Source organism: Canis lupus, chromosome 5, assembly GCF_048164855.1.
Source record: "Canis lupus baileyi chromosome 5, mCanLup2.hap1, whole genome shotgun sequence".
Lineage (NCBI taxonomy): Eukaryota > Metazoa > Chordata > Mammalia > Carnivora > Canidae > Canis > Canis lupus.
The window spans coordinates 30,670,100-30,696,959 of record NC_132842.1 but is presented as its reverse complement, the minus strand read 5'-3'; the positions used below and the strand labels follow the sequence as shown (position 1 = coordinate 30,696,959).

Genomic DNA, 26,860 nt, shown 5'->3' with positions numbered 1-26,860 from the left:
GGCTGGCGGAGGAAGTCGGCGGCCTGCTCGGGCTGGCGCTGCCCTGGGGGCGCTGGGGCTGGGAGGCCGGGCGGCCCGGGCCCTGCGGCGGCGGCGGCGGCGGCGGCGGCGGCGGGAGCCCCGGTCCGGAGCGCCCTAGTGCGTGAGGCCGCGGGCGGGGCGGGGCGGGAGCGCGGGCGGGGCCCTGCCGTGTGCACACTTAGGCGCCGGGGTCCCGAGCGGGGCGGGGGAGGGGGAGGGGGTCCGGGCGGAGCGCGGCCGTGCGGGAGCCCGGGGGCGGCGGGCTGCAGGGCTGCAGGGCTCGGCGGGGCTTGCGCGCAGGACGGCGAGGGGCGCCCCAGCCCGCGCCCTGCGCCCCGGGGCCGCGAAGCTGCTCGCCCCCCACCCCTGGTCGTTGCAGAACGAGGCACGGGAGACGCGGCCTCGGGAGCCGGCCCACCGGCGGCCCCTTTGCAACCCTCCTGCTTTGACCTTGGGCGAGTCATTTGATGCTGTCCTCTCGCCACTCTTTTTTATTTGCAGGCTCCCTTACCCGAATCCCCCTTTTTCTCTGAATATCAACTAAATTAGGGCGGTGCGGGAAGGCCTCCGGCTTGTCGTGTGGACCGTGCAGGGGTGATGGGAGAGATTAGAGCAGGTGCTGAATCCCTAGCCTGATCCTTCTGGGTGCTGGTCCTGCAGACTTCCCGGTGCCTTCCGTCCCAAAGTTGCTATGCTTGCCAGGCCTGCAGACAGTTAGGCTTTGCATTCGGTGTCGCTCGCAGCTCTGCGTTTTAATGATCCAACCCTGCAAAAAGCAAGCCTGCGAGGCATCCTTACAGGTGGGGGGATGTTGGTGCATCAAGAAGTTAGATTTTCCCGTGCAGCTGTAGGGTCCTAAAATCTTCTGGCGCAAAGAATGGTGGCCCCAGTTGGTGTCTGCGGGCTCTGGGGGTGAGGTGAGGGCTGCCTCTGTGCTCACATAAACTAAGGGAGGTCAAATGAAAGAAGACGCCAGGTATGGACCCAGAAAAACAAGTCCGTTTTACTAACGGGCAGATTGAATTTGGTGCATTTACTGAGTAATACGGGTTGTCACTGGGGACAGGACGGGGTCCAGGGGTTAGCTTTGCCACAGTTCTCGTTCCAATCTGTCTTTTCCACTTCAGCAAAAGGTAGGCATGAAAGTCTTTTGAAATGCACAGAGTTTTCAAACAGGCCCAGCATTGCTCTTCCCGCAGCTGTTGGTTTGGTGCAAATGGAAATGCAGGCATCCAGTAACTTCATATTTTTTGCTGCTAAGCGCCCCCCACAGCCCCATCCTCATTACAGACCATCCCCACTGTGTCTTGCCTTGTGTCTCCAGTGTCCCTGTTTTAAAAAACGAAATGGGGACACATGGATGCATGATGAGACTATTTTATTACTTACCCCCGATGCAGTGCTGCCTCTTCCGTGTCCCCCTTTAGATAACTGGACGCTAACGTGTACGAACGTGACTGTGGCCCTTCTTGTGGTTTTTTTCTCGAGCAAAAGCTTGGTGTAGAGGGAAGGAATCCTTACCGTTAGTAGGTTCCCCAGTTGGGCCGCCCATTTCTTTTGTGCCGGCGTTTGGAATTTGTGGTCTGCTGGTTAGCGTCTCATTTCTCATGCAGTCGGTTTTGGCAGCGTGACTTGCTCCGTGGCCATCTTCTCTCCTTTCTCTTACGCTGTGTTTCGTGGTTGTGTACAGCACTCGCCTGCGGTCATCCGTGTCATGAGCCTTGGCGTGTCCTGTGATCCGTGAGTGTGTGAACACTAATGGTATCGGTCCTAGGACTGTAGGTTCACTGTTGTTGCCATCCTCTTTTCTCTTGCCTATCACATCCCACTATCCTTCGTAGGTGGATTTATTTGAAAACTGGGTTGGATTCTGTTTTGCCCTTCTGGCTTGCAAACCACTTATTCCTACTAGGAATTTGTCTCTCATTACAGCATCTCTCCATCTTCACGCTTCAGTGTCACTCACATGCCTTTTGAGGACCCATCTCCTATTTCAAAGTTCTTCCTGGAGCTTAGCCCGGCATCTCGCAGATAACTTTAAAACAAAGCAAGACAAACAGCTGTGTTCAAAACGGGGAAACTTTCCCCTTCCCCTTCCAGGAAAAAGCAAGTAAAACAAAAACACTGGCTCTCGTTACTCCTTAACGTGGTTAATGACGCGACCTCTGGGCTCCAGATAAAAATGTTAGTTACCTTTGTCCCTCCTTCTCCCTCATCTTTTCAGTCTTGTCGAAAAAGATATGTTGAACTTCCCATTCCCTCTCCCTGTTTCTGCTGCTGCTCTCAGGCCTTTCCCAACCCTTGTGTCGGTTAGGGAAGTGACTTCCTGTCGTATTTTCCTGGCAGTCTCTGTGTCCACCCATCTTCTACCGAGCTCCCAGGGTTACTGTTGTAGAGTGTGAATTTGACTGTATGGTGGCCCTGCTGGCAGGCTACATGATCCCCCGAATCGCCTACACGAGAAAGCCCACAATTTCTTCAGCGCTATATTTAAGGACCGTTACAATCTGTGCCTCCAAATTCCTTTTCCAGCCTCGTCCCCCATCTGTGAACCTCTTGTTCTCATAAAATTCGACTTCCCACTACACCGATGCTGTGCTATTTCTCTGTTTCGCACATAGTGTTTCTTTTGCCTTACTGCATCCTACTTGTCTTCCGAAGCTGAACTCTTCATAAAGCCTTTAAAAAAAAAAAAAAAAAGAGAGAGAGAGAGAGAGCATGAACAAAAGGAGAGGGAGAAGCAGACTCCCCTGCTGAGCAGGGAGCCTGACATTGGGCTCTATCCCAGGACCCTGAGATCATGACCTGAGCCAAAGGCAGACGCTTAACCCACTGAGCCACCAGATCTAGCCCCACATAAAGCCTTTTTCAACGTCCCTACTCTGGTCCCTTTACTCTCATAGCATTTCATGTGTGCATTTGTGCAGCACTCACTTTGCCTGATGTATGGTGGCTTGTGTTTGTTTGCTTACTGCCTTATGAGCAGACAAAAATTGTTTCTGTTTCGTATGTTCACGAGAAACCGAGAGAGAGCAAGCCCTCGTGGTGTTTGTAATGAGTCTGGGATATAGCACAACTTACAAGTGGCTGTGTAATGGATTGACAGTAGGAAAAGCCTTTCAAATATATGAAAATATACTCTGGTCCATAAGTAACCATCATTTTCTTGTTTTTCCTTCCTTTTCACCATTCCTCCTTATCCTTGTGAGAAACCTGCAGTCGTCCCTGTGTGCTGTGTGTGATAAGTGATGCTATCTCTTCGGTGGGGGCAGGGGTTCATAGGGTGTGAGAGGATCCGGGGAAGATCAGGCCTGCCAGCCTAGGCCTTTGGGGTTTATAGAGAAGCAGGATGTGGGATGGGAGCTCTCTCTCATGAGAGCTAGGACCACAGTGTTTTCTTTCCATGTTTATTTCTTGCAGTGGTAATGGGGAACGTGACAGTTTGAAGTTTTTCTGTTTTGAGCTTACTGTAGTTAGTGATTATTTTCCTTGAAGTTGCGTTTCCTAAATAATTTCATGTTATTTTATTACATCTTCAGTTAGGACATTTCACAATGATGGAAAAAAAAAGTGACCTAGAAATGAAACTGGAGGTTTCCAGAGGCTGCTTTAAAGCTTCCTGGATATGGAAAGCAGACTGTTAACAGGAGAAAGAACACTTCCCTTGGGGAGTCAGAAGAGCTCAGTGCCGTTGCCCACAAGCTGTGTCGTGACTTGAAGCAAGCCTTCTCTGAGCCCCGCTAAAAGCCTGGCACACTTGTAGGATGGTGTGAGGTTCCAGTGAGAATACTTCCGGAGCTATGAAGCCCTTGGGAGCTGTAAGGTAGTGCAGGGTTTTTTTCTTTGTTTCTTTGTTTCTTATTTTTTTAAAAAAATTTTGTATATTTATTTGACAGAGAGAGTACAAGCAAGGTGAGCGGCAGGCAGAGGGAGGGAGAGAAGCAGGGTCCCCACTGAGTGCGGAGCCGGATGCAGGGCTCCATCCCAGGACCCTGGGATCATGACCTGAGTTGAAGGCAGACGCTTAACTGACTGAGCCCCCCAGGCACCCCAGTAGTGTAGAAAGGGTTTCAAAGCCAAGGAGGAACCCAACTTCTATGGAGGGAAGCAGGGGAGCGCTGTGGTTGTGCATTTGTTTGTTTGTTTGATCGCCAGTTATGCATGAAGCGGCATGAGTCCAGTGCTGGGCTGAGTGAGTCCCTGGCTTCTGTCTCCCGTCAGACAACTGAGCTTCCAGTTCAACAGTGGAAGTCGAGTTCACACACACACACACACACACACACACACAGTTGAAGGTAGTATACGAACAGTAAAATACACTGTAGCAATATAATTTGCATATGAGGCATATTAAATACATAGTTTTACAGAAAATTGTTAGAAGTATCTCAGGAACCGACAGGTTGGTTTTATTATTGCAAAGCGCTTCCTGGTTTGAGTGTGTTCTGTCTGCAGTGCTGAAGTTGGGAAGTGATACATTAACTGGTGAAATTGGGCCCTTTGGTCTCACAGGTTGCAATTTGACCTGTGGAGTACCTGGATCCTTGCAATAAGGAGCCACACTGCAGCGCACCTGCCATCCCCATAGGACACCGAGGAGGGGAAGCGTCCACTTGTGAGTCTTCACAGAGCCCCTCCCAGAGAAGCGGGAGGCTGTGGGGAACTCACAGATGAGGTTAGGTGACTCAGAACTGCCCTCTGTGCTTCTTGTTAGGAGCCGTCTGGCTGCTCAGGTACCTGGTACTAGACAATTACCTTGATTTCAGGTTTTTTTTTTTTTTTAAAGCAATTATTTAACAGTCTTTCCCTTCAGGAATTGTAGGCGCTTAGTATCTTCATCTTGTCCACTTAGGTCTGTAGCCTGTCAGTTTTAGAGGACTTTTTGTTAGAAATTCTGATTAGCAATGATAAGGGAAGAGAGAAAATTATTTGGTATGAATTTCCAATAATCCTGGGAATGGTTCGAGTAGGTTTGGCTGCAGTAACAACCAGATCCAAACGTGAATGACAATCACAGTTCGTTTCTCAATCTCATGACAGTCCAAGGTGGTTCCAGGTTCATGGGTGTGCATGTGTGTGTGTAAGTGTTGGTGAGTGGGGGGAGTGACACCCTTTGAAGCAGTAATCCGAGGACCCAGGCTGCTGGAATTCTTTCCATCTTGAACACAGGGCTTCTAAGGATGCCCTGGAGAATCCAGTTCCTCATTGACTGGAAGGAGAGCAGAGGATGGAGGAACAAGCCTGAGAGGTTTCGTGTGCCAGGCCTGCAAGAGGCACCCTTCCCTTTTATTTGCATTTCCATGGGTGGAGCTCACTCAAGGCAGCATTCTAACTCTGGTCAACCAGAGGAATGTAGACTCTGTGCTAAGGAAGAAGAGAAACAACTGTCGTTGCCCCAAAGCAACCCCCAGAGCCCTGTGTTTCACTTTTTGTGACTTGTGAATTGTCTTGCAGTAAAGATTCTGGAATGAAGCAGACTGATGAAAACAGAGTTGAGGAATCCTAGCCGAACAAGTACCTGAGGGTCTGTTAACTTGCGATGTATTATCTTAAGCTCTTTGAGGAATAAGGTGGTGAGACGTGTTCCCCGCCTTCTGGGGGCTTCTAGTCCAGGGGAAGTCGGGAAGAGCTGGAGGTCGGGGGAGACCTCTGTCAGCGGGTGTGCCTAGGAAAGGGTGGCCCTGAGGCTAGGCTAGCGGGGGACAAATGTTGTCTAGTTGAAGAGGTTCTGGGCTGGGTAAAGGTAAGAATCACTCCAGGGACTTGCCACTTTGAGGTCAGCACAGAGTGGGAACCTGAGATGCCTGTGGTCTGCCGAGCTGTGGGATCTTGAAAAGGGGATCACAAGAGTGGCAGGCAGAGAGATGTGGTGAAAGTGGTGTGGTCACGGGCAGAGTTCTGCTTGACAAGATGGCTTTCATATGTCCTCAGTGCTTTCCTGTCCTGACACATGAGGGAGATGACTAACATCTCTGTTAGTCACTGTGGAAGTCTCCGAGAGGGGTGCACACCCCCACTTGGGTGCAGAGGAGGTCCATACCGCAGAGACCTCATGTAGCGTGGGCGGCCCATGAGTGCCCCTGCCCTCTCGCATCCCCTTCAGCTGCACACGTTCGTCGCAGAGCACTCTTTACCTTTGCTCCTTAAGGAGCCACGAGCAGCTTCTAACAGTAAGGGAAGCCCTGGGAGAAACTGGGTGCACAGTGCGCTTGCCACGGGGGTGGGGTGGGGTGGGGTGGGGATACCATGAGGTTTGGGTGACTCAGGGGAGGAGGAGGTAGCATTTGAACATCTTCCCTTTGATAAAATTATACTTGAACTGTTGGCTTGAAAGTATGTTAAGAAGAATAGAAAGGTGGTTAGAATTTTGCTGTACCTTTTTTTTTTTTTTTAATGATTTCACAAGAACATTCTTGCCATTAAAATAAAACCCCTGCGCCTCTAAGGAGACACGGAGCGTGGTGCTGAGGACATGTTGTTCTTCCGTTTCAGCCACTGGGTTTGTCAGCCTCCGTACGGATGTCACTAGGTATATTCATATATATTGTCTCATGTGAACCACGACCGTCCTGTGAATTCCAGGTGGCAGGTTATTGTACTTCTCCACTTTAAATGATGAGGGAATCAAGGCTTCTGGTGATGAGTACACCTGCCAAGTAGAGGAGGTCTTGTGACTCTGAGTCGGCGTGTGCCACACCTTGAATCACAGGTCAGTGATGTGTGTGACTCCAGAGGTAGACAGACCCGGGGCTCCTGGCTCCCAGGTCACAGAGTCACAGCGCTTCATCTCTCACAGGTCTAAGACTCAGATAAAACACAATCTAGTTTTTCATACCCTCTAGCTGAAATCAGAAAAGTCATTTTCGATTTGTGAATCCAATAAAAGTGGTGGCTCTGTCTCCCGGGTAAGCTGTCACGGATGGCTCAGGTGACGTCCCTCCTGATGGACAATACCCAGAAGCCAGAGCGCTCAGCCTGGGTGCCCCTAATTCCTGCCGCTCTCAGCCTTGACTCCTTCCTTGATGGCTCCATGCCAGGATAAGTGGGAATTTACCAGAACTCTCTGGAAGCAGAATACTGTGTTCCACTCACTCCTGGTAGGTCTTCCTTTTGCTCTTCTTGTGCCTTTGGAAGATTTCTGCAAACATTTCATCTTCTCAACAAACATTTTAGATTCTGATGTATTTTAACAAAATAAATATGTAAATAAGAGCCTACCCTGTCCATTTATTTCTCATCTCACAAACTATTCCTTTTGGGTATCTTTGACATTCTCTCGTCTGGTCTGCCTGTGGCAGGTTCCACACGAAAGCAGTTGTGCAGCAAATTCCTAGTGACCTGGAGCTTAGGGTCCTGCGTGCCACCCAGCATTACCACTATCCCTGCTCTTTCTTTTCATATGTGCCATAGGTACAGAAAAGACAGAATAATTCCTTAACCTACTTGAAACAAACTTACTGACTGACTCCTGGGCTTGTGGTTAAGACATTACCACCCCGTTGATGGTCATCGTCAGCGCCTCCATGTTTTCATTATGGCATCGTCGTTAGAGTTAGTTGGCTGGGGAAGGCTGGGGTAAAGCCATTCTTTGGTACTTTTTACGGAAAAAGTTCCAAGGTGCTTGGCATCTCTATTAGTACCTCATCTATATACACCTGCTGTCAGCTACTGTCTTGTTTAACAGTTTCCCAAAGCCGAATTTAAGGTATATTGTAGATTTTCGTGGGCATCTAAACCCTTAATTGACTCCAGCATTCTAATTGGTTCTATGTCTATTGCCTTTTAGAAGTCGTCTTTTTTTTAAATTTTAAAGATTTTTATTTATTTATTTGAGATGGAGAGAGAGCATGAGCCAGGGGCAGAGGGAGAGGGAGAAGGAGAAGCAGGCTCCCTGCTCAGCAGAGAGCCCAATGTGAGGCTGGAGCCCAATGTGAGGCTCGACCCCAGGAATCATGACCTAAGGCAGAGGCAGGTGCTTAACTGACTGAGCCACCCAGGTGCCCCTTTTCAGAAGTCTTCTCTTATCCAACTCCTCCCAGTAAGCTAAGCAGGTCTGTGCTGGTCCCAAGGCCCTGGATTGTATGAATTTGAGTGGTTTTGGTGTTGTTAATCATATTCCTTTGTGATTTTATCCACGACAGGTTTTCCTGGCCAGGCCAGTTTGGCAATAGACCATCACTTTCTTTAAATAAGATACCGGCTATTAGTAGCTTTTTGCTACTATCTCCTGTTCTAATTCTAGATGTTCTGTTTGCCAGCTCTGAAACAGTTGGGGATATTTGAAGAGCCAGAAAAGCAAAGACCAGTCACGTACATGGGATCTACAGTGTTAGTGGGTTTGTTGGTTGGAATTCTGCAGCTGCTACTGTAAGTTGAACCAACTATGCTTGGAGCACCCGAATTGGGCACCAGGATTTGTTAGTATTCTATAAGGGCCACTGTAGCTCTCTCTAGCTTATGTCTCTTGCTAGTCTGATCAGAGGTCCTCATTCAAGGCAAAATAATTAGGTTGTTGACTTTGTTTGAAGCAGAAGGTGGTGAAGTGGTAAAGTTGTGTCCTATAATTAAAAAAGAGAATATCGTAAGCCTGTTTTTTTCAATGTAGAAAATTTCAAATATATTTTATTTTTTTAATGTAGACAAAGTGCATGTTCATTTTTTTTTTTTGCCGCTGTAAGTGTGAATAGGACCCTTGGTTGTTTTGCATCAAGGAATATATTCAACAGCAAAAAAATCAGTTGTAAAACCTTTACACCGGAGGGGATATTTTCTGTTCATAGTAAGTAATTAAGATATATTACTTTTATTTCCCCACAGTATTTCCCACAGTATTCCCAGTAATACAGACCTAGCTGTAATTGGACTGCTAATGCATGTCTTACCATTAGGTGGCATCTTTATAATTGGAAAGTTATTTCAGTGTTTTATGCAAATCAGTCATATCTAAAGCTTTGTTAAGTAGAGTAAGCAGATGGGTATATTTGGGTGGGGTCTTAGAGTTCAATGACGGTTTGTGGCTGTATTTTCTCATTGAAGCATTGTAATATCTCTAAGTCTCAGAGAACTGGTGACCTGAGGTCCAGCAGCTATTCTGTGGCCGGCTAAGGGCTCACACATTGCCCCTTCCCATCTGCTGGCCTCTCGCTACACATGTGGCTTTTATCCCTCTGGCTGTGTTATCACTGCCTCTTGCCTCTAAATTCACATAGTTAGAAGGTCCCTAGCATCCTTTTGGAGGGGATTGCACAACTATTTTTGCATGTATAAATAATTTTTTTAAAGTCTTAAAATATTCATGAAGATTTTTCTTCCTTAAAACTTCTGTTTAAACCTTGAAAGAATGAACTGAAATTTGGAAGGATCATTTCTGAAGATGCCAAGGGTCAAGGGAGATTAATGATAAAAAAAAAAAGTAAATTGTGCTGGTTTTACTCATCAGTGACTTGGTTTCAGACATTTTCATGCTGAAATGTTGAGTGAGATTCTCGCATCTGACATGGGAATTTACTTGAATATTTTTAGGACCTGTGAAAATGTGGTAGTGATAGGAATGGATTTTATTCCTTCTTGACCATCTTCTGTAAAGGATAACTTTAATTCTGTTACATCTGTTCTTGTCCTCTAGCTCCTTTTTCTTTCTTTTTTAAGTGTGACTCTTCAGAATGTTTAACATTTAGTATAATCGTTCCATTTAATGCTGTAGAGAGGTAGCTATATCGTGCATGTGTTAACAGATACAGAAAAATGAAATCTTGGTTAAATACGAAAAAGCATTACCTGACAGGGACTAATATAAAACTACATATGTCAATACTCTTGAGAGAGAATTCTAGATACAGTTGCTGCTATAATGCGTTGCTAAGGGAGGGTATGAAATTCCCTCCTCTGAAGATCCTCAGGAGTGGATTGTCTTCCACTTGGGGGCCTCACTCCCGTCCTCTTCCATCACAGCCGGAACGGAGATCCAGGGGCTGAGGGGCGTATATTGTGGTCCCCTTTGGGACTTTACAGGGACTGTTTCATTGGTCACTGTGTTCTGCTTCAGAGATGTGGAGAAGCTAGTATATACAGAGGATGATGAATGAGTTTATTTTTGCAAAGCTATAGCAAATTCTTAAATATTTATGATTATTTTGGGAACATACACGGCCTGGCTAAAGTCAAGGAAAAGATGTCAGATCTCAACTTATTCATTAGTGGCAACTTCTTTTTGAACAAACAGGTCATAATCAGGGCTCCCAGGAAGTCTAATAAATAAAAATAATCATTGTAGGATCTTATTTTAGGATTCTTAAATTCTAAGGAAGACATGCTAAGAGACTGGGAAATGGCTAGAAGTGGATAGGAATACAGAGAAGAAGGAAAGGGTTGGCTGGGGTGGCCCACAGTCACTAGATTCCTGACAATTAAGGATAAGTTGCTGGCTCACTTGTAGAGTTGGTGATAACTAACCAGTGTCCCATTTCTTCTGCCCATTGGTACAAAACAGTGAGACGGTTTAAGCGGAAGCATCTTACAGCCATCGACTGCCAGCATTTGGCTCGGAGTCACTTGGCTGTGACCCAGCCCTTCGGTCAGAGATGGACCAACAGAGACCCCAACCATGGTCTCTATCCTAGACCCAGAACAAAAAGAGGGACTAGGGGTAGGTCTTCCAAAAATACCTTGCATTTCAGAATCTGTAGTGTGTGTGACCTTTGAATATTTCTTGATATTTGTAAATATTGATGCTGTGATTTTGTAGTTCTGTTGGTGACAGTTTGACACGTTTTTCATTATTTGTGAGTTTCTGTGAAAATTACAATCCTATGATAGCGGTTGGCCAAAGACCCAGGAAGACATGGTGGAGTGAGTTGCGTTAGTGTGCTTTATCCCAGTGTGGTGGAAGACATGTACCAGCATCCCGCTCTTCCCCTCTAGAACTGCTGCGATGTCCTGATTCCAGCAGTCCATCACTACGTCCACTGTGCCATTAGTTTTCTCCAAAATGCCCCTCATGCAGTGCTTTCATGGTGGACTGTGCCCTGTCACCCGGTACCCAGCTGCTCAAGTCACCCTTCTCCTTGCCTTCAGGTTTTATTTCTTCCAGTTCAGCTGGAACGTACATCATCAAGTTTGTATTCTTGATTTCCATTTTCTGCCCTGCCGCTGCCACTCAAACACCTGCTATGAGATGTTTCCCTGTTACTATATGGACACAAGCTCGGACTTGCCACCGGCTGGTATTTATTATTAATTACATGCAAATCCTACTTCTGGCAGTTTGGGTTTTTTTATTGCCCATCTAGGTGCCAAACAAATTACTACTTTTGTTAATAATATCCGTCAGGATCATCCTAATTGCCTTATATCCCTTTGATATATTTAATTTTCAGAACCCAACTCAAATCTTATCTAGTCATCTTTAAATATCGTAATATATGTTTATCACTTTTTGGAACTACCGTGACCAATTTATGAGGCAGTTTAAAACTCAGTGGTGATATTCTGTTTGTGTGTAGAAGTCAATTTCTCTGTGTCGTGAGTTCTTCACTGACCAAGATTTTTGTCAGCATGTGTACGTTTCTGTGTGGAGTCCTAGCACTAAGCATATAGCAGGCTCTTGGTGGATATGGGTGTGATCAAATGTCACAATTAGAAAATATCAGGATTTCACCCAGACCTATTGCCTTCAAACTCTGGGTTTTGTGTGTGTGTGTGTGTGTTTTTAACGATTTTATTTATTTATTTGACAGATAGAGTGAGCACAAGCAGGGGTGTAGCAGAGGGAGAGGGAGAAGCGGACTCCCCACAGAGCAGGGAGCCCACTCAGGGCTCGATACCAAGACCCTGAGATCACAACCTGGGCTTAAGGTAGACGTTTAACCGACTGAGCCACCCAGGCGCCCCAAGCTCTGGATTTCTATCTGATTGCCTCAGAAACAGTTACCATTTTTTCCCTCTAATGTAGAAAACATTAAATCTGTGAATTCTAAAGCCTAATCCTTTCTAGTACCACTCTCTTATTTTCCACAGTAAGAATTCTGGCTACAGCCATTTCAGGAAGGAACCATGTTTTTTTGATATATATTGATAAGGTGTTTATTTATTTATTTTTAAAAGATTTTATTTATTTATTCATGAGGGATACAGGCAGAGGGAGAAGCAGGCTTCATGCAGGGAGCCTGACGTGGGACTTGATCCCGGGACTCCAGGATCATGCCCTGGGCTGAAGGCGGTGCTAAACTGCTGAGCCACCTGGGTTGCCGTGATAAGGTGTTTAAATACATCATTGGCATTTTACAATAGGGTTTAAAAATACAGTAGTGATGTGTGAAATCACCATTTGGACACCCTTAAGTGCCTGAAAGTCTTGAGATTAGGGAACATGTATGCCATGTTTTACTTTCTATTTGTCTCAGAATCATGGATGCTGAATAGATGCCAACTGAATAAATGTGTGCACTAGGTTAGGTACCATTCTCCTAATATGAAGAGAATTCTGACTCTTTTTTTATTTTAAAATCAATTAATGTGTCAGCTTCACAGGAGGAAATAAAAATAAAAGGGCTTTAACTGAGTCAAAGAGTAAGTTTTTCTGAATCCTGATAACCTGAAGCATTTTCTTTCCTACTTAAGCAAACTTAGATTTTGTGTTGTAAGAGTAAGCCAGGAAAAGTGAGTTTTTGTAAGTGGGTGTGTCCACGTGAGCAGTTGTTGACTTTTTGTCTGTCCATTTGGGTGTTCAGTTTGTATATACTGCAAGGTGGAATGTGGTCCTCAGACCATGGGAGACTGGTGTCTGTCTCTTCCCATGTATGTGTCTGACTACATGATAGTGCCAAATAGAAATATTTTCTGAATTAAGTCATATATATGTATGTATATAATCAATCGACCAATTGTTATATCCTTGTATTTCTTCACTATTAATGTATGTACTTAAAAATTAGCTGTCCTCATTTGGATCAACAGTGGGTCAGCAGTCATTTATATCTTGTTCATTCTGTTTGGGTTCTCTGTACAGGTCAAGGATGTCAAAGATACAACACTGAATTCTTCCTAGCTGGCCAGCAGCGGTGCACCAATGACATGGCCAAAAGCAATTCTGTGGGCCAGGATACCTCTAAGGACTCGGAGGGGGAAATGATCTTTGCTGCAGAGAGCAATTGTGCCCTGCCTCAGGAAGGCGATGGAGAAGTAAGACTGGGCTCGTCAGGGTCTGCCCTGTCTGCAAGGAAGCGGTCTCGGTCCTTTGAGGATGATAGGAATCAAGCTACAGGGACCAGTCAGTGGGATGGTGTTTCTAAAAAAACTCCACGGCATCGTTTGTCCCTGTCATGCACAAGACCCAGGGAAGCCAGGCAAGAAGCGGGGGACTCTCTGTCACGGTGTTCTGCAGAGTCTGGAGAACCCAGCCAACAAATGGAGGACATTGGTCTAGATCCCATTCCTGACTCTTACTATGGGCTTCTTGGGACCTTGCCTTGCCAAGAGCCCCAGAGCCACATCTGTAGCCTGCCCAGTGAAGTCCTAAGGCACATCTTTGCCTTCCTCCCCGTGGAAGACCTCTACTGGAACGTGAGCTTAGTGTGCCATCTCTGGAGAGAGATCATCCTTGACCCACTGGTATGTTGGACACTTGTGGCTCTCTGCTGCTTTCTGTAAAAGCACATAGGTTAGCTTCTCTTAAAGCATGCCTCTGATTTTAACGTGTCTTCAGAAATGGTAGCGTCCATTTACCAAATTCCCAGGAGGCATTTAAGGCTCTCCATGTGTGCCCTCGCGTCTGTTTACAGCCTCATTGCCCACTTCTCAACATATCCCTGTATTTTATCCACCACAAGTGATTTCCTGCATCCTGACTGTAGGCCACATGTTCCTCCCCCTCTGTAGGTTGGTCCAGCTCCCTCTGCACCCCTGCCCCAGTAAAGGGCCCCTTATACCTCTGTTGACCTCTTATGTCTTCAAGGCTTCACCCTGTTCCTTGGAAAGTGAGATAGAAATTTTTCACTTTCTCTTTCTTGTGCTTCTGTAGAAATTTACACCTGAAGCTTACCACATTCTGTATTATTGTGGAGAGAACCATCCTCTTCCTTTTAAAGATTTTATTTATTTATTTGAGAGAGAGAGAGAATGCCAGGGGGAGGAGCAGAGTGGGAGGGTTAGGGAGGGGGAAAGAATCTCAGGTAGACTCTGTACTGAGTGTGGGGCCTGATGCAGGGCTGGAGCTCACAACCCTGATCATGACTTGAGCTGAAACCAAGAGTTGGACACTTCACTGACTGAGCCACCAGGCGCCCTCCTTCCTTCTCCTCTTACAGTATTGATTCATGGATAGAAGGGTGCTGGTCTGTTTTTTGCAATCTCCATTATGCCTCATGATATATACATAGGTGATTCATAAACGAGTCTCGTGTGAAATTGCCCTTGTGTCCCTCTTGCAGTTGATACAGTGGGCAGCCTGTGCTCTCAGAAGAGACTTCCTGGTGCTGACTTTGTCCTGTCACTGCTCTGGTGCCCTGCCCTTCTGTTTGTGCTTCAATTATACTTTTTCCTTCCCAGGTGCAGGTTCAAGGGTAAACCCAATGGCTGGGAGCATGTTTTGCTTGCTCTACGATATCCCCTAGACTGTGGGGATAAACCATAGAAATGAAGATGAATTTTCCCTTCAAATATAGTGAAGTTTAGAAATTTAGGAATGGAGGGCTGCCTGATTGGCTCAGTCGGTTGGGCGTCTAGGATTCTTGACTTTGGCTCAGGTCATGATCTCAGGGTCTTGGAATTGATTCCCACATTGGGCTCAGCGCACGCTGTTCTTGGGATTCTCTCCCTCCCCCTCTGCTCCTGTCCCCACTTACGCTTGTCTCTCTTTCCTTCTCTTTCTAAAATAAAATCTTAAAAAAAAATTTAGGGATGGAATGCAAGATGGATATAGCAAGAGTTAGTACATTTTTCTTCTAAGCATGAAAGATAGTGGAGGAAATTTCATATTGTAATGTACTTGCTTTATTCTTTGCTTGAAGTCTCGTCTCCTACTTTTGGAGAACTATCTTTATGCATTTGGATGTGAATTCTGTTGTATGTCATAGTATTTCTACCCACTGAACTGAGATGTCTCCAGTGTGAACTAAGTAGTCACAGATGGGGATGAGTGAGTTGTCTTCATTCTGCTTGAGAAGATCTGGAGAAGAATATCCTGACTTACACTTTTCTCTAAAAATGTTAGACTGACGTTGTTTTTCATCATCACTAACCAGGATGCTACATATTTATTTCCAATGATCTGTTGTAGCCCTCGTCTTCCTTTCATTACTCATAGTATCTTTCTCTGGTTTTTGTATAGGGTTATGGTGGCCTCACAGAATAAGTTTGGAGGTCGTCCCTCCCCTTTAGTTTTTTTGGAGCATTTGAGAAGGAATGATATTAGTTCTTATGAAGGAATTAATACTTGGTGAGATTCTCCAGCAAAATCCTCTGGTCCTGGGTTTTCCTTGGTTGGGAGGTTTTTGGTTATTGACTCAGTCACTTTTTGGTCTGTTCACATTTTCTGTTTCTTCATGAGTCAGCCGTGCTGGGTTGTCCTTTCTTCTAGGTTGTCCAATTTGTTCATGGCCTTTTATTTCTGTGATACTATTTGTAATGTCCTCTCTTTCTCATTTCAGTGATTTGAATCTCCTTTTTTTTTCCTTACTGTACTGAAGAGGTTGTCAATTTTGTTGATCTTTTTATTTTTTTAATTTTTATTATTTTTTAAAGGTTTTATTTATTTATTCATGAGAGACACACACACAGAGAGAGAGAGAGAGGCAGAGACAAAGGCAGAGGGAGAAGCAGGCTCCATGCAGGGAGCCTGACGTGGGACTCTATCCTGGGTCTCCAGGATCAGGCCCTGGGCTGAAGGTGGCGCTAAACCGCTGAGCCACCCTGGCTGCCCTTGTTGATCTTTTTTAAAAAAAATATTTATTTATTTATTTGAGAGAGAGAGAGAGAGAGAGAGAGAGAGAACAGAGAGAGGGGTGGAGGGAGAGGAAGAGCTCCGTGAAGCTCTGTGTGGGGCTTGATCTCAGGACCCTGAGATGAAACCAAGAGTTGGGCACTTATCCCACTGAGCCATCCAAGCATTCTAATTTTGTTGATCTTTGAATAACACCAACTCTTAGTTTCACTGATTTTTTTTTTTCTTTCAGTTTTTCTCTTTTCTATTTCATTTATCTCTGCTCTGGACTATTACTTCCTTCCTTCTGCTTGTTTTTTCCTAGTCCCTGTAGATGTAAAGCTAGGTTGTTGATTTGTGGTCTCTCTTATGTAATATAGATGTTTACAGCTAAAAACTTCTGAGCATGGCTTTCACTTCATCCCATCAGTTTTGGTATGCTATGTTTTTGTTTTCATTTGTCCCTAGGTATTTTCTAATATCTTCTTTTTTTTTTGACCCACTGGTTGTTTATAAAAATGTGTTGTTTAATTTCTGCATACTTGGAGGTTTTCCAGATTTTTTTCTGCTACTAATTTCTAGTTTCATTCTGTAGTGATAGAAAAGCATACTTTCTATAATTTCAGTCTTTTTAAATTGGTTAAGGCTGGTCTTCTGACCTAGCATGTGGTCTGTCCTGGAGAATGTTCCACATGTGCTTGAAAAGACTACATTCTTCTGTTGTTGGGTGGGATGTTCTGTATCTGCCTGTTCGGTCCACTTGATCTACTATTGTTCACATCTTCTGCTTCCTTATTGATCTTCTGTTTGATTCTTTAGTTCATTCTTGAAAGTGAAGTATTAAAATCTCCTGTAACTATCATGTTGCTGTCTTTTCCTCCCTTTAATTCTGTGCTTCCTCCAGTGAGGAACTCTGAGATTTGGCACATTTATATTTATGATTGTTATATCTTCTGGGTGAGTTGGCCCTTTTATCATTATATAATCTTCTTTTTCTTGGAATAGTTTTTGATATAGAGCCTATTTTTGTCTGATATTAGTATAGCCACGGTTCTTTTTTTTTTAATAATTATTTATTTATTCATGAGAGACAGAGAGAATGGCAGAGACACAGGCAGAGGGAGAAGCAGGCTCCTCACAGGGAGCCTAATGTGGGACTCAGTCCCGGATCCCGGGATCATGACCTGAGCCAAAGGCAGGCGCCCAACCACTGAGCTACCCAGGTGTCCCTAGCCACAGCTCTTTTTAAAGATTTTATTTTTATTTATTTGAGAGAGAATGAGAGAAGAGAACACCAGCTCCGGGGGAAGGCACAGAAGGAGAGGGAGAAGCAGACTCCTCACTGAGCAGGGATCCCAATGCAGGACTCGATCCCAGGACCCTGGGATTGTGACCTGAGCTGCAGGCAGATGCTTAACTGACTGAACCACCCAGGAACCCCCAGCCACAGTTCTCATATTGTTTGGTCTTCACTGAAACTCTGCAGTATTGGTGTCCTGACAAGGGAAATTGAACTACTGGCTTTTCCCAGATTCTGTATCTTTGGTTAGAACCAAAACCAAGACCCAGTTCTCCTCTTTTCCAGCCGAAATGTGTGTAGTGTTTCTACCCTGCTTGCCCAGCTTTTGAATTGTGAGCTGTAAGTGCTTTTTAAGTGTTTGAAGGTTGTATGTGGCTTAATCTGTTGTCTCATGGCCATTGCCTGAATGTTATTGTGGATTCTTTTTTTTTAAAACGATCCAGTTCATTCCTTGGAAAAAGCTGTATCATCGATACCTGATGAATGAAGAGCAAGCCGTGAGCAAAGTGGATGGCATCCTCCTGAACTACGGCATAGAGAAGGAGTCGGACTTGTGTGTGCTGAACCTCATCCGGTGAGTTGCTTCTCTCCTGGGAGGAAGACCGATTCTGAAGCCCCTTCCCAGATACTAGCACTTAGGATCACCTTTCTCATGGACTCTGCTGTGACTATTGTACAGCTATACAGCCACCACGAAATGCTCCCCAAGTGTGGATCCGGGACGGGCGTTGTGGAGTCTCAGGGACCACCCCCTTCTTCCCGAGGCAGAGGCTTGCGTGCGGCAGCACCTTCCTGATCTCTACGTGGCTGCTGCGGTAAGTGGGGAAGCTGTGGGAAAGTGTAGGCACAGGTGACACCCTTTCCCATTGCAACAGAGTGTATTGGTGATTAAGTTCGGCTGAAGGTCATTTTAGATCTATTTTCAAAATCTTTCCTTTTTTTTTAATAGAAGGAGTTGTGGGGCAGTGGGAGAGAGACTCTCCAGCAGGTTCCACGCCCAGTGCGGAGTCCAACACAGGGCTTGATCTCACAGCCCTACGGTCATGACCTGAGCCCCAATCAGGAGTCAGATGCTTCCCCAACTGAGCCACTCAGGTGTTCTCATGATCTCCCTTTAATCAAGCCTTAATCTTGTCATTCACCCCATTCTGGAAATAACAGGCCACATTGTTAGAGATCTTTCAATTTGGAAGGTACTTTAAAAAGCACTGAATCCAATTTCCCATTCTGTGGGGGAAGCTTCAACAGAGGATGGTTATCTGGCCTCTGAAAACTTTGATTAATAAGGATTTCTTTACAGGATAGCACATTTCATTGTCAACAACCGGGTTATTTGAGAGGACCAGAGAAATGAAGGTTCTTACTATAGACACTGTGAGTCGGTGGGAAGCTAGAAATAGTCTTCAGTTTCCTCAGGCTTTTTTTTTTTTTTTAATAAAATAAAATTTATTTACTGATTACATATAATAACATGAAAAGACACTAAAATGCTCACCATGCTCCGTATCTTTGGTGATATGACAGATGACCTTTTATTTATTTTTACATTTAATTTTGTTGTATTTAAATTCAGTTAATTAACATATAATGTATTATTAGTTTCAGAGGTAGAGTTCGGTGATTCCTCAGTTATACCTGACTCAGTGTTGTGGCTCCTTATCTAGATCAGAGCTTCTTCTTCTTCTTATTTTTTTAAAGATTTTATTTATTTATTCATGAGGATGGAGAGAGAGAGGCAGAGACACAGGCAGAGGGAGAAGCAGGCTCTCTGCAGGGACCCGATATGGGACTCGATCCCAGGACCCCGGGATTATGACCGGAGCCAAAAGCAGATGCTCAACCACTGAGCCACCCAGGCATCCCTGGATCAGGGCTTCTTAAATTTTATCTTGGAAGCTACATAGACCCTCAAGCCTGTATTCTGCAACCTGCAGAGTGTTAGAAATCCAGCCGTGTGCATTCCTCTTTTTTTTTTTCCTCTACTGTCTTTAGTGAAGTGATTGATGGTGATGATGGAGTAAGATTTCTTCCACAGGATGGTTGGACTGAGAGTTGCATGAACTAACCTTTCTTGGAATGATTTTTTTTAACAGGGATATGTGTAATAAAGTTAAGAATGCAAAAGATACTTTTCCAGTATTTGACTCTCTGAGTCTGTGAACATTTTCTTAGATACCACTAACCAGAGTGTACTGTGCCCGTTGTAATAAATTTTCAACCATTTATTTAATATTAATTAACATTAATTAAAACATTATATTTTTAAAGATAATGAAAACATTTAAGTAATATTAATTAGAACATTAATTAGCATAGTGTTTAATCATTATTAAATAATAACATGAAGTAAAGAGTAGATTAACGTCTTTATGCCAGGGAATTGTCAGTCTTGGTTTTGTCCCCTAAAGACTGCCATCTTCTTCTGTATCCCAGGTGGGCACTGGTCGTGTGGTGAGCCTCCTCTGACTCTGTCGAGTCTCTGTGGACCTGGGAGCTCACGCTGACCTGGACAGGAATGGTGGGGAGGTGGGAGTATGCTCTTTTTTGCAAGTTCCTTTGTTAAATCCTTTATTCATGTTTTTTAACTAAAGAAAACTAAGAACTCAAATATAAGAGTGATGAGAAGAAAGGGATTCAGAATGAAAGGAAAGGTTGCCATGTTTCCAAATATCCTGGGGAAGTTTGCACTTGGCTAGGGCAATCTGAGATAGCGCGCGAATGTCAGACTTGGCTTTCTTTGCTGCTCTTTATTCATCGTGTTCTGGGTCTTGTCTCTGCCCCCGTCTGCCTCCCTCCACAGGGTGTCAACGTGTGGGCTCTCGTGGCAGCCATTGTCTTGCTGTCCAGCAGTGTGAACGACGTCCAGCAGCTGCTCTTCTGTCTCAGGAGGCCCAGCTCCACTGTGACCATGCCAGACATCACCGAGACCTTGTATTGCATCGCTGTGCTTCTCTATGCCATGAGGGAGAAGGGGATCAACATCAGCAACCGGTAAAGCGGTGGGAGGAGGAGCTGAGGCCCCAGTCGGGGAGAGGCCCAGTTCTGGCGCTGGGCAGGCCGCAGAGCTCACACCACCCCTACCCTGTCTCCCTTGTGGGGAAAGGAAGGTGCTGTGACAATCAGACCTACTCTGCGAATGTGAAGTGCCACTGGGCTGGGAAGTAGCACTGAGGCAGGTGGACATTCAAGCCCGACGTGATGTTCCCCTTCCTTAGAAGGAGCCTTCTTTCTTCCTACATGGCTACATTTTGCTAGGGAAGCATGAGGATTTGGTTCCTCCATTTCTTTTTTGGGGTGGTGTGTGAGCCATGTGGCTGAGTCTCACTGGCCCTGCCGTCTCTAGTACGTGGGTGCTTCCTTCAGAGTGACCATCCCCGCTTCACATGCCAGCGGGTGTCACAGGTCAGCTGGTGTCACAGATTTAGCAAATCTGAAGCATTGGCTGCCTGTTGGGAGGGCCTGGTGACTGAGTCAGCCGCTATTGTAGCCTCGTGGACTAGGTGTCCAGGGGAGGGGTGACAGGTACTGCATCGGTGAATGGGTTAAACAGGAACATCGTAATGAGTGAAGAGTGGTACAAAGAAAACTGGGTGACAGATGAGTGGGGGAGAACACTACGTTAGATTGGGTGCGAAAAGCTGCTCTGAGGAAGTAGCATTTGAATTAAAACCTGAATGTCAATTTTACAATGTCATTTTAAGATTGGAGCGAGAGCATTTTAGCAGGAGTAGATTATTTCAGGGCTCAAAGACAGGAATGAATTTAGTATATCCAAGGCAGAGAAGCGGTCTAGTGTGGGTGGACCGTGGAGGGGAGGGAGACAGCAGCCCGACGAGGGAAGTTGAGGGTGGCCATGGGGAGAGGGCAGTGTGACGCCGCAGCCTGTCCTGGGGAAGCAGAAGGCCCAGAGAGGATTGCCTTTCCCTGGGATCCGTGAGCCCGAGGAGGAACGTGGCTGGTGGCACCACGGGCGCTGTGGCCCAGTCATCCTTGGGGAAGTTCAGGATGGAACATGCAGATGTCACGTTCCATCCTGAACGTGATCCATGGTCATCCCCAGCAAATATCAGAGTATTTGCTGCGTTTCTGAGTTAGTTTCGGTCTGTTAAATGTCATTTATGTGTGTCCCGTGCCATGGCATTGACACACAGGACAGGGAACTTTAGGATTAATTGGGACAACACAAATGCACAAATCGTGAATGACGTTCTTAAGTGTGAATATGAACCTGCAGGTTATCTCCATGTCCACAAGGACAGAGATGAGGAGTGGAGGTATGATATGTTGAGTTTCCTTGTGTGTATGTATTTCGTCCTGCTTAACCTGGGAGATAATGTGACCAGAGACTGAAGTGTTGTGTTATTATAGGTATTTGTTGCATCAAAGAGATTGGTGCTCGGAGATATGTCTCGCTCTGGGGATGGGGAGCACTGTGCTAAATGTGGCAGTTGGTGATGGAGAGAATAGAGTTTGGGGGCATTGTGAACACAGCTTTGGAGCAGAGTGTAGCAGGCTGTTGGCCTGTTCCTGGCACGCAGCACTCCTGCTCTGTGTCATCTTGGGCCCCTTTAGGTGGCTTGGAGACTGCTTTGTTTCCAGACCTTGGTGATCATATCTTGTTCTCTGTGTAGCACCCTTCCTTTGGGACCTTTAGGGATAGAATGTTCTTTGTGCTTCTACACCAATTATCACCTTACAAGAAGTAAAGGAGTCTGAGAAGGATAAGATGACATTAAGTTGATGCTGAACAGGAATCTCACTGCTCAGAGTAGAATTTACATTTGTTTCCAGCTGGTTCTTACTACTTTTGTGATTATTTGTCTCTTTAGGTCACAGCTAGTCCTGGCCTTTCTCCTTTGCCATTACACATTGGAGCCGGGCACCTTTCCAGAGCTGTGTTTTATGGCAGGGCTTTGGTCAGCTCTAGGTGTATTTGAAGTCTTTTATTTGTTAGTTTCTTTTCATTTTTTTCTCCTACAAATTGGTGGTAGGGTATTTTCTTTTTTAGAAATGGTAAGGAGTCCAAACACATCTGAGGGAAAACAAGATAGAGGTTGTGACTTAATTTGAGAATCTCTAAATCTGCTTTTTCCCTATTAGGATTCACTACAACATTTTCTATTGCCTGTATCTTCAGGAGAATTCCTGTACGCAGGCCACAGAAGTTAAGGAGGAACCATCGGTTTGGCCGGGGTATGTATATAGGGATTTGCGTGTGTGTGTGTTTTGTCTTCTCTTCTCCATTCCTTCTACTTAACGAGGAGAGGTGTTCTGTCCTAACAATTTCATTGAGATATAATTTACATAATGTAAAATCTGCCCATTTTAATTGTACGATTCAGTGATTTTCAGTACATTTATTGAATGTGCAACCAATATCATAAACTAGCTTTGGAACAGGTTTATCACTCCACGGGGAGGCCTTTTGTTTGGTTCATTTTCTTCCGATTTGCCATTTGCTTTGTGATAGTCCATCACCTGGTCTTTTGAACTCCTTTCTATTTTTCTAATTTCTCTCTTATAATGATTTTAGCAAGAAAACAACCATCCAACTTACACATGAACAACAGCTGATTCTGAGCCACAAGATGGAACCTCTCCAGGTGGTAAAGATTATGGCATTTGCAGGTAAGGGACTGAAGAGTCCAGTTCATGCCTTTTATCCCCCTTCCCTGCTACCTGTCAGAATTTTTTTACCTTGGTCTGTTATCCAATTACTGCAATTAAATAATTTCAAAAGCAGCTAAGGAATGCTTGGTTTTTGGTTTGTGTTGCGGTGGTGGTTTTTTGTTTTGTGTTTTACCAGTCCAGGGAGCATCCACACTGGACTTCCTGGTTGGACAGATAGTTCATAGGAATTAGTCTGTGGGATAGATGCCACCAGGATTGATCCAGCCGGCATTTATCGTTGTATATTATATGCTCTGGTACTAATTGCTCATGGAGCGGCAGGCCATGTTTCAGTAGCTTCCCGATTTCTGTAGGGTTAAAGTCTGGGAGGCTCTCCCTGAGTTTGATTCTAACTTATAATCCTGAATATGCTGTCTGTAATTTTCCTGCCTCAGTCAACTAATGGTGCTTACAGTCTCCTACAGTGCTTGATTATTCTTCAGTCTGAGCCTTTGCTCAAACTGTTTTCTACCTGGAATCCCTTCCTGCTTCTTTTCTGTGTAAATATCCTGCCACGAACAACAGCGACAATTCATTCAATGCCTGGCACTGTGCCAAATCATGACACCGTTCTGTAAGGTTTGTTAGTTATCTCTGTTTTGTAGATAAGGATTTGAAACTCAGAGAAATTAAAATGACTTGCCCAGGTTAAATAAACAAATAGTGGAGGAAGTACAATTCAAAGCTGGGTCTGTTTCTAAGAGCATGCGTCTCCCCACCCCGGCCTACCTTCTTTGCTGTGCTATTTTGACTTCCATCATTTCTATTTCTTCTTGGTGGAGGCTTCTTTAGCCATTTGAGTCGTATATGATCTCTGAACTCTTACTGTAACTAATCATCTGTATTAACTACTTGGTACTTGATTATTTAATAAGTATAGCTGATGCACACATTTTATAAATACTTCCACACTGTGTCATTAATCTTCATAATAGCCCTGTTAGGTAGGGAAAGAGCTACTATTTTTCTTCTTTTATAGGTGAGATTTTTTTTATTTCCAAATTTATACTTTTTTTTTTTTTTTGGTCTGCTGTGATGTTGTCATTATACTCTCATTTTGTTCTAATTGTTTCAACTGTGTGGTATTGTATCCCCGAGATTGTACTACAAGAACTTTGCTTTATGTTTTTTGTTTTAACATAGTCCCAGTGGGGGCGCCTGGGTGGCTCATTTGATTAAGCGTCTGCCTTCGGCTCAGTCATGATCTCGGGGTCCTGGGATTGAGCCCTGTGTCGGGCTCCCTGCTCAACGGGGAGCCTGCTTCTCCCTCTCCCACTCTCCTTGCTCATGCTCTTTTTCTTTGTCAGATAAATAAATAAAATTAAGAAAAAAAATACCCATACTTACAGTGCTTAGCATACAGCTGAGCATGGAGTAGGTGCTCATAAGTACTTGTTAAGTGAATGATAACTGAATAAATGAATGCTGGAGAGGCAGGGCACACTCAAGAGCTCAGAATGGGCCAGAAGCATCCTTGAATCTCACTTGTATGCTCTTGCCATTGAAATGTTACTGTTGCCTAGGCCAGCAATAGCTACTCTTACCAAGTTCCTCTGCTCGGGTACCTTGATGATTGCAATTATCCTGCCAGACACTGCAAGGTCAATGTTATGCACGCATGGCTGAGGAGCACACCGAAGGCCAGTGAGGTTGAGTGGCTCGTCCTTCACTGCTTGGCTAGAACCTGCCAGAACCATGATCCCATGTTAATCTGGCTTAGAATCCACTGCTCCTTACCAGTATTGAAGAACTTGTCAGAGGCAAGATAAGCATGGATAACACCTAATAAGGGCATCCTCAAAGGGTCACTCCTTTCTTCTTGGCTTCCCCAGGCACTGGTAAGACCTCTACCCTGGTCAAGTATGCTGAGAAGTGGTCTACGAGCAGGTTTCTGTACGTGACCTTCAACAAAAGCATCGCAAAGCAGGCTGAGCTGGTCTTCCCCAGCAACGTCACCTGCAAAACCTTTCATTCCATGGCCTACGGACACGTCGGGCGGAAGTGAGCATTGCACTGCCACCGTCCTTGTTCTGTCTAATTCTTGGTTTTCCTGTTGTGAGCATCATGGTTACACATGGACTTATGCACAGCAGCACTACGAAAATATAATGCTTTCATCTCCACTGATAGGCAGGAAATATAAAGATATTTAGTGATTTGCACTTTTACCCTGTAAAAATACGTTGTTTGCAAATAGTAGTGTGTTACTGAGGTGAGCATTCTTATTTCTCTGGAACTGAGGCACAGAAAGTCTGAGTGACTGGCTTGGAGTGCAGGCTCTCAGCAGTCTTCCCACCGTTGAGGTTGTTGGGCGGGAGAAGACTCAGCTGAAGTGCACTTGGCCCAGGCCTCCTGGGGCCCCTGAACTAGCATTCCCTTGGATGGGAGGGCTTCAGGGAACTTGAATGTCCCCCCAGGGACCTTTTGGAGTCTGGTCCACACCATGGAGTAATAGCATCTGCTGTGAGCCACTTCATCTTCTGGGTTATTATCTGAGAATCCCTGAAAGCCTGATGAAGCCATTTCAAATCCTGCATGGACCTTGCTCAACCTCTCTGGCTTTTTTTTTTTTTTTTTTTTAACCCCTAACCTATATGTGACACTTAAAGTGGCCAGGTGGTGTCATTGCTGAGAAAGGGGGTTGGGATGGGGGGAGACAGGAAATACCCCATTGCAGTGGTAACAGTGAAATACTGTTTATTTGGTATGTGTATTACAGGTACCAATTAAAGAAGAAATTAAATCTCTTCAAGTTGACACCCTTCATGGTCAATTCTGTCCTCGCTGAAGGAAAAGGTGGATTCATAAGGGCCAAGCTAGTATGTAAGACTTTAGAAAACTTCTTTGCTTCGGCCGACGAAGAACTGACGATTGATCACGTGCCTATCTGGTGTAAGAACAGCCAAGGACAGAGAGTCATGGTTGAGCAGAGTGAAAAGCTGGTGAGTATCTAAATATCTTTAGTTTCAGGGATCTAGGATAAATGAGAAGAGCTGACACGATACAGTGTCCTAGTTGTCTTTCATTTCTTCAGAACTGCTAGCAGAATGTCTGACTACCAGACCATAGGCCTGTCATGGTACCTGTGAGGTAGATAGTGTTTTCTCTGAAGAGGACTCAGAGACATTTTATTTAATCTTCACACTGGTCCTCTTAATTCAGCAGATGAGGCTCCTCTGACCCAAGGTTTATTGGAGCTTGTCATTGGGTCTGCTGGATACAGGATCTAAAGATAAGAAATCTCTTCTCTGACTTTTATAATCTTTTCAATCATTGCCCATTCTTTATATGACTTAGTGGTCAGTCATAAATCCAGAAAATGAATCCAGCCTTCTCTAGCTCGTCAGATCTTGTGCTCTTCCCCTTCCCTACCTGCCCCAGATCTTGTAGTCTTAGAGTGATGTTCTGTTGCTGGGCTTGGTATGGCCCCAGCTTCTTACTCATCTCTGCACTTCACATTGTTCAAAGGCTATTGCGGAGCCAGAGGGAGGTTAGGGAGGTGACTGCCCCTCACTGTGCCCTGGTGGTGCTAGTGTTCTGTGTATGAGAATGAACGTGATTTCAGGAGGTGTCTTTTCCAGGGTCTTAAACTATGACTTGCCATTGTCACTTGCCTTCTAGAATGGTGTCCTTGAAGCAAGCCGACTCTGGGACAACATGCGGAAGTTGGGGGAATGCAAGGAAGAGGCTTACCAAATGACTCACGATGGTATGCCAGTTCCCACATCTTGCTACCTGTATGCGTGACTGCTCTATGTGCGAGTTCTCACTCTTACTGCTCCCTTCTTGTAGGCTATTTGAAACTCTGGCAGCTGAGCAAGCCTTTGCTTGCCTCTTTTGACGCCATCTTTGTGGACGAGGCCCAGGACTGTACCCCAGGTGATAAACTATTCAGGACATTAGTGGTCTCACACACATAGAAACAACATCCTGATTATGTAAAAGGACACACA

The 26,860-nt window shown here is 45.1% G+C and overlaps 1 protein-coding gene and 1 long non-coding RNA gene across 4 annotated transcripts in view; one reads left to right on the top strand and one right to left on the bottom strand.

Moving 5' to 3' along the window:
* Positions 1–42: 42 nt before the first annotated feature.
* Positions 43–26,860, top strand: part of FBH1 (F-box DNA helicase 1) — a 47,190-nt gene continuing 20,372 nt past the window's right edge. The window contains exons 1-12 of one of the 3 annotated variants that reach the window (XM_072825907.1): positions 43–138; positions 10,511–10,666; positions 13,028–13,629; positions 17,681–17,811; positions 17,917–18,052; positions 20,038–20,228; positions 22,338–22,430; positions 22,771–22,865; positions 24,740–24,908; positions 25,627–25,849; positions 26,529–26,616; positions 26,700–26,786. In XM_072825907.1, coding sequence (XP_072682008.1) covers position 138; positions 10,511–10,666; positions 13,028–13,629; positions 17,681–17,811; positions 17,917–18,052; positions 20,038–20,228; positions 22,338–22,430; positions 22,771–22,865; positions 24,740–24,908; positions 25,627–25,849; positions 26,529–26,616; positions 26,700–26,786 — 1,972 coding nt within the window. In that variant the 5' untranslated portion in view covers positions 43–137. The remainder of the gene's footprint in view (positions 139–10,510; positions 10,667–13,027; positions 13,630–17,680; positions 17,812–17,916; positions 18,053–20,037; positions 20,229–22,337; positions 22,431–22,770; positions 22,866–24,739; positions 24,909–25,626; positions 25,850–26,528; positions 26,617–26,699; positions 26,787–26,860) is intronic. The other 2 variants (XM_072825908.1, XM_072825909.1) reach the window with 2 other exon arrangements.
* On the bottom strand, positions 485–2,728 carry LOC140633423 (uncharacterized). Its single transcript, XR_012031038.1, has 2 exons — positions 1,543–2,728; positions 485–1,350 (listed from the first exon to the last, which is right to left on the bottom strand). It is a non-coding gene; the product is annotated as an uncharacterized lncRNA (long non-coding RNA).